General features: G+C 33.5%; 1 protein-coding gene across 1 annotated transcript; it reads right to left on the reverse strand.

Annotated features, from left to right (window-relative positions):
- Positions 1-3,808: 3,808 nt before the first annotated feature.
- On the reverse strand, positions 3,809-5,933 carry LOC112737404 (protein BEARSKIN2). Its single transcript, XM_025787305.2, has 3 exons — positions 5,596-5,933; positions 4,845-5,122; positions 3,809-4,764 (listed from the first exon to the last, which is right to left on the reverse strand). The coding sequence occupies exons 1-3, from the start codon at positions 5,759-5,761 to the stop codon at positions 4,081-4,083; spliced, it is 1,128 nt and encodes a 375-aa protein (XP_025643090.1). The 5' UTR covers positions 5,762-5,933; the 3' UTR covers positions 3,809-4,080.
- Between the last annotated feature and the right edge of the window lie 2,228 nt (positions 5,934-8,161).

The raw sequence follows: 8,161 nt of genomic DNA on the forward strand, positions 1-8,161 counted from the left end.
AGCTACAAATGTGAATCAAAGTAGTGATTAGAAATTTTGTTAGAATTTTTAAATTATAAATGTTAAAATGACTAGTGACTAGAAGTTTTCTTAGAAGTGGGTTCTATCAATACTAACCAGTGGCTTACAATGTCTAAATACATCGATACACAGTAGGAACAACAAAAAAAGTTGGTGGAAATAAGTTGATGACTCGTCAACCTGGCCTCCAAGTCGAACATGACTCGTCTTCATACTACAATACTACCTGGCTTGTTATCTGGACACCAAATATCCATCTTGACAATTCATTGTAGGACTCTTTTCAATCCCCATAAATTTGCACAATAGTCTTCTGTTTAGCCAACCAAACCCTCCTGTAAATCAGTCTAAATTCAAAATGTACTTCTGTCGCATTCTGCAGTACCTTGATTGACACAACCGCATCAACTCTGATTATAGGAAGGATGAAAGCAGATATCACATGACAATCAAGCTTCTTGTGATCACTAGAGATCGACGTGGTCAAACATGTGTGAGGTCCATTATACTGTCTTACCTCCCAAATATCCTTCCACTGGCAAAGAGTGATTCAAATCAACCATATGCAACCGTTTTCAAACTCTTTACACTTTTCATAGTACTTGACATGATCTGATTCCAGCACTCTATACTCAACCCCACAATGGATGCTATAAGTCTTCACACATAAGACGACTTTCTCTTTATTCTGAAATTGCTGATCAACTTGGAACTCAACTAGACCTGCTTTATTCTGTGAATCTCTGGCCCCAAATTCGAATTCTATATCCGGGAACATATGCTGTGTCATGACCTCCAAGTCTAAAGTCAAAAGTGTTGAGGGTATTGCTGAGTTTCCGACTAGAATACTTCTCCCTAGATCATCATCGCTATCCTCATCAATCATGGCAGACTCCACATCATCGTCATCCCTCAGTACATCTTTCTTGGTATCCGAAATATCGATTATCACCTATTTCTCCATTTTCATCGCGGTTTAGATCAGCTGCAAAAGACGGAGATGCCACCAAAATTGTCGCAGGTGTAATTACAGGCACAGATGAAGAAGCAACAACTGGGGTTGAACTAGAGGTTGCTGCCATTATTACTGATTGATGATTTCGATTCAATCCTCCTGAACTAGAGACCACATCCCCAAACTTAGCAATTAATTCATGGGTTCTCACCTAGGAAAACTAACGACAACAGTGAAACAAAACTTGCAAATCATCATCACTGTTTATTACAAAGGAGTCGTACTTCATCCCATCTCGAACAACAGAAATCAGAATTTTATAAAATAACTTCTCCGTCCATCTCATGCCATGCAACCCAGTTTTTAGATTATAATATTTTGAAACTCAACAAAATTCGTAGAATATTTAGTAAAGACACTCAACGGATTTTTATAAGTAAATTTTATTTCCTCTCGTATTTTTTTCTTAATCGTTCCTCTGTAATGTACAAAAACTAAAAAACTATCTTTACTAACCATTGTGAATTTCACTCTAATAAATACCTAACGTTCTAATTGTATTTATATAGAATATATTCTTTAGTAAATCGAATTAATTTAATTTAATTTATACAGTTGCAATCGTGTATTAGTAAATCGAATAAATTAGATTCGATTTACTTTGGGTGCATCAAACGAAGTAAATCAAAATAACTTGTTTTAAATTATGTCACGAATACTCCTCCTTATATAGTAAATCTAATTAAATGGATTCGATTTATATAGACTTGTTATAACACTAGCTAAATCGAATAAGATGGATTCGATTTACATAGACTTCTTGTAAATCGAAGGAAATAGCTTCAATTTACATAATTGTATTGTTAAAATGAGACATACATATAAGTTATTTTGTTTTAAGACATTAGTATAATATTGGAAGCCATTAATTTGTTTATGTCATTTATCCTTTAAAAATAATGATAAAGGAATTTGAGATTTTTTTTATAAGAAAGTATTTTAAAATTTTTTATTTTGAAGTAAATAAATTATCTCATCAAGATGTTTAGAGTTTATAAAAGGTAATTATATATATATGAAGATAGTTAAAATTTTTTATGTGAAAATATAAGGGTAATATTAGCGTCTGTTATGTTACGGTTCAACCAAAAAATAGACTTATTTTTTAGGAATGACAACAAGTCCCCATGGGGTAGGAACATACCCCCCACCCCCATCGATCACCATAATCTATCTCCCGTCCCTGCCCTGTCTTTGTTACGGATAACGGAGATCCCGTATCCGGGGATCTGGATATCCACAGATATCCGCGGATTTTACAAATTAATAATTGAACATAGAAAATTAACAATTGAATAAATCCTAAATTTCTAAATAAAAATTCAATAACAATTGCCTAAACAAAGATAAAACTTGGAAGATTAACAAAAACAATTTCAAATACAGAAAATTAATAATTGAACAAATCATAAATTCCCAAATAAAAATTCAACAATTGCACAAATAAAGATACAAACTCAAAAGATTAACAATTTTAAATTCAACCATTTCAAACATTAAAAAAATCCTAAACCCCAAATGTTGAAAAAAAAACTCAAAAGAAACTAATCAAAGAAAGGGACTTATTGATGCGGCGGCGACGACGACTGTGCTGGTAGTGGTGACGATTTTGTTAGAGGCGGCAACGACGAGGAAGATTGATTAGGAGGTTGCAATGATAATAAACGAGCATGGAGCAGGAGACGGTGACGCTGTTGAATGAGACGGCGACGATGAGGCGGTGACAGTGAGTGAGAGGATGGTGACCAAAGATGAGGCTTGTAAGCGGCGGAGATGCAGAGAACCTTGGAGTGGTTGGCGAGGTGACGAGGCGGGAGGAAAAGGCAATGACGCTGTTGGTGGAGACGAGAAGCAGCCGCTGAAGGCAAAAGAAGAAGGAGGTGACTAGGTCAAGGTAAGGCTGTTGGGTGAGGGAGAGAGTGAATTTGAAGTGAGGCTGAGATCTAGAATAAAATATTAGAATTTTTAACTTTATATATATGGGTATTTATGTAATTTTATATTCCTCAAGTATTATACTAATATTCACGGGGCGAATATCTTTTCTCCTGTCTCTACTCCATTTATTAGATGGGTATCCATTTCTGTCATCCACAAAAGAAAAATGGCTTCTATATTTATTTTTCGACAGATAAATTTTCGCAAATATCTGCTCAGCAAAAAAAATTGCCATTTTTATTATCTTTAAAGAACAATTTTTTTTAAAAAAAAATTGGTTGGTTTAGTTTGATTCAGATAAATCATTCTATAAAAACAAACTTTTATTGAACATGCACGTGCATCTTTCATTTAAAGATAATTCTAATAATTTTCGATTGAATTTATCTGTTCATAAAATGTTTTTTTATTAATATCCGAAAAAACCATTTTTTGTTAAAAGATTTGACATGCTCTTTACCGAAACAAAATTCTCAATATATAGTAAAAATTAGTAATTAAATTAATTATTTTATATTTGTATTTATTTATATATATTAATTTATATATTTTTTTAACTAAATAATTAACCATTAAAATGATCAATCATATCATAGTAAAATAATTAAAATTATTTGTAGTAGTATAATGAACTTTTTCAAAGAAATATCAAATACATATTTTTATATTTATGATTAATTGATAATTGATTTTTAGTGTATAGGTAAAGTGATTAAATATATTTTCTCTTTTTAATAATTCATCCAAATACAGTTTAATTGTATTTCTTCTGTAATAATAATGAGTATCGGTACCAAGTTATTAATGTTGATCCAAGCTAAGAAAAAAGTCATGCAGGTTGCATAAAGTAGTACATAGTCAATACTATAATTAACATCAATAACCATGTATTGCACTTGCAATTGCAACTGCATTTTCCAATTGACTCTATGGGTACTAAACAAACAATAATATCGAATCGAAAAATAAAAACATAGAGATAACAATCTTCAATAATCTGTATCAAAATATATATAAATGTCTTTCTTTGTTTCTCCCCATATTTAATTAAATGGTTAATTAGAGGCAAGGATGGAACTCTTATTTATCTTCAATCATGGAGGAAGTTATTGTTTCCCATAGCCCCAGAAATCCATCTCTCCCCTCAAAGAAAGCTGGTTAATCTGATGTGGATTTGCATCTTCAAACCTAATCCCTTTGTTGGCTGAATCTTCATTTCCAAGGTTCCCGGTTACAAGCCTATCAAGCACACCCCATTCATTCATTCCTTCTCCTCCTCCTCTTGCGGCGCCCATTTCCTGGGCTTGTTCACATGATCCAACCTCCATACCAGGCTCGGAAACCTGCTGGTACCTCAGACCCTCGCTGCCACCGCTATCGCAGTCTCTAGGGTTAGTCATGAGCTGCTTAGCGATGACAGGAGGGTCTGAAGGAAGGGCGGGTGCATAAGAGTAGTCATAGACGATGGGCTTGTGGGCCTGGGGATGAAGAAGTGGTTGGGAGTGATGGAAGAGTGAATAGTGTGGGGTTTGCATGTGAGGATAGTGATGGAGACCGAGCTCGGGTTTATCGAGTTCATCAAAGCCTGAGGATGAAGAGGATGGGTTCCCATTCCTAGGGTTTTGCAGTAGGTAGTGGTTTTCCCTTTGCATGAAGGAACGAGCATTGGTGGCCGTTGAGTTGTTGAGTTGCTGGTCCGATGAGGTGTGTGTGGAGCCACCACCTCCTTCATTTCCAATCTTGAATAGGTTCTTCTTCTTGAACACCCTGCACACCACCCACCCATCTTCCTACAAAACAATATCAACAATATATAGTAGATATCTAACTAGTCATTTAATTCACGACAAAATGAGTTAGATATACATACGTTGGCATTTGCTTGTGGATCATTGGAATCTTCAAGGCGGTACTCGTGCATTATCCAATCAGTCTTCTGGCCATGAGGGGCTCTACCTTTGTAGAACACAAGTGTCTTTCTCATCCCAATCTTCTTGTAGGTGTTCCTTATGCACTTGTCTCTTCCCGTGGCTTTCCAGAACCCTGCGTTCGTTGCTCGGTTTGTCCTTGACCCTGTTGGGTACTTTCTATCCTTGTGGCTGAAGAAATACCACTCGTTTTGTGGTGTTGACCCTATTCTGCATCTTTCTGCATAACAAGATTCCATTCATGAACCTCCAACAAATCCAAGAGTATGATAAATCATACACGAAAATATATATACTTGAGTGACAGTCTCCTGATATCAAATTATACTACGAGGCAGTTATGCATCAAATTGAACAAAACAAGTCAAATAATATATGCACCATGGCCTACTAATTCCATTCTTTTATTCACCAACATATAAGCTTACAACAACTCATAATAAACCCTGTCATTCATCCACCATGTAGTAATAATTAATAAATTTACGTTTCAAGATTAATTTCAGCAGATAGATCGGTGTTGGAAAACAATCCATACAATGCAAGTTATGTCATCTTGTTTATTATCATACTAGTTTATTATATAGTAAAAATCAATAATATGAATTGAGTAACGAAAACGGGAGATAAAACAAGAATTAAGCTCAAAACTTATAAGAACTAAAGGAAATTACATTAAGTTAATTTAATTACCTTGCAAGTCCCAAGGCTCCATCTTGTTGAGGTCGACCTCTCTAATAACATCCATGTCAAACTTCTGAAACGACACCTTCTTCTTCAAGTAGTAATGAAGCAATTCCTCATCGGTTGGATGAAATCGAAACCCCGGTGGCACACCACCGTTATTAGAAGAACCCATCAAGCTAGAATAATCACTTACTACTACTACTACTACTTAGCTGAAATTTAATTTGAACTTGGAAGGAAGGAAAGTGATAGATGATGATGGAGGGTAGCAATAAATTTTGTAGGTGGTGATTGAGGCATGGGACTTATATACCGTGATGGTTGTCAACGCCACCCACTGTATGTAACTATAGAGAAAGGGTTGACGGCCGGTGACTACGCCGACGGGAATGGTTAAAGCTACTTATCGTAAAAACCAAGTTTGCCCAAATGAATGTGACTATCTCTTACCTATATCTCTATCATTCTTATTTTTCTATTCTTATTAATTCTTTTCTCTTCTTAATCATACATCTTCCCCCACTAGCGTATAAGGAGCGTAAGCTACACTCCCCTATCCGTATATTTTTTTTTCCATAATAATAATTAAAGATTCAGAGATTTAGCTAGAGTTGAATTGGATAACTAAAAAATATAATTTATTATTTTAAATTAATTAATTGCTAAAAAATAGATTCGACTTTTTAATTAATTTTTTTTATGTTCAATTAATTAATTTGTTGCCAAATAATATTTATCTTAAACTGAATCGGTCTAATAACTAATTGAACCGACTGGTTTGATCTACAATAATTAATAACGCGAAAGATGAAATAGGTGGTATATTTATTAGCAGAAATCAAAATATTCAAAGTACAAATAATGGAGGGTATATATATATGGTGCAGCTATGACTATAGTTAATCTCAGTGCTTATGCTTAAAGGTAATGAATACATTTGCATGACCTACTAATAATTTGACGATGATATTATTATTAACAGCAAACCCATTAATTAATGATAAAACTTAAATATCTTAAATTTAATTTGTTCGTGTGCACCATTATCAGAACCGTGCTTATGCGTAAAGGTATGATATATGATGTCTCGTTTCCCTATCTTGATATTATGTTAGCAGTAAATTAAACTTAATATGGTGGAATTTATGTATGTTATTAGGGACCCGTGTGATTGTCCGAACTAATTATTACGTTAATGCGAACCTAAGGTATACAGAAGCAACATGCTTAATTTGTGGTTAAAGCTAACTTGGTCAAAACCCTCTGCTTTAGGATAATTTTCGATACTTCAAAGGAAGAGGGGTTCGTGCCCCAAATAAAACCCAACAATGGCTGGAGAATATAGTACTATAGTACGGGGACCTACCAAGCAAAATCAAGGACATTGTATTTTTTATCTAAAGGTCAGCACCAACATTACCATGGCCAGTATTATTCACGTTATAACGATTTTTCATGCTAGCAATGAGGGACAGATTTAGTGTAATACATATATAGAGAGGGTAAAATCATACCAGTATTAATGTATGGTGTATGCATATATATATATATCAAATGTGAAAAAGAATATGTATAGTCTATGAATAATAACACCGAATAATAATGTTGATGCTATATATATATTGTTGCATATAGTATAATCCACGCGCGTGGCCGAAGGCTGTCAACTAAATCTTGCTACAAAAATAGGTTAACTAGTTTTCAGCAAATAATTAAATCAGTAAACGATCCCGAGAAATAGAAATATAGGTTATTTGATTGTTGTTAAAGCAATGTGTGGAAAAATAGCTACTAAAGCTTCTTGGGATTTCCGCATTTCATTGGACGGCCGAAGTTTTATACTAACAAAATTCTTCTTTATAATTTTTTTATACAAAATTATTGACGATCGCATAAAACTTTTGAGAAATTTTGGGTCAGCCTTAAATGTCCATAGAAACAGTTGGAGACGCAGTCGCCATAGCTGGGGCATGCACATGTGGGTATGACCTAAGGCCTCTTCAGATTGTTATAGTTTGATTCAGTTGCACGCTTTCTTTCTGTATTTTTTTCTGATTTATTATCCCCCTTCCCTATGAGCTTTTGCGATCCTTCAATATCATCAATCAATTATATGTATATATCTCTTCTGATGTTTGTTTATAGAATTGAATATAGTTGGTGAATGGTGAATTGTATCTAGAAACTTTTTTATATCAAAACCAAAAGAATGATAGTAATAACCTGTTAGAAGCTACAAATCATTGAGTTATTAGTTCCAATCATTAACTTATTGACTAGGGATCAAACTTAATTCAGCTAATTAATTTGAAATTTAGCTAACATATAGGGAAAAATTGTTAAAAAGAAACCTCTAACATTAAAAATAATAAGAATATTTAAAATTTAAGTAAAAAGAATATTTTAAAGTGAAACAAAATAAAGATAATTTAGAATTTAGAATTTAAAGTTTAGCATTTAAAATTTAGAATTTATTAGATTTATTAAAATTTAAGATGTAGTTAGAAATAGTTATGAATGATAAATAAGTGAAATTGTGGTGTTAAAAAAAATAAAAAAAGGTTGAAAGTAT

Source organism: Arachis hypogaea, chromosome 13 (assembly GCF_003086295.3).
Source record: "Arachis hypogaea cultivar Tifrunner chromosome 13, arahy.Tifrunner.gnm2.J5K5, whole genome shotgun sequence".
NCBI classification, from domain to species: domain Eukaryota; kingdom Viridiplantae; phylum Streptophyta; class Magnoliopsida; order Fabales; family Fabaceae; genus Arachis; species Arachis hypogaea.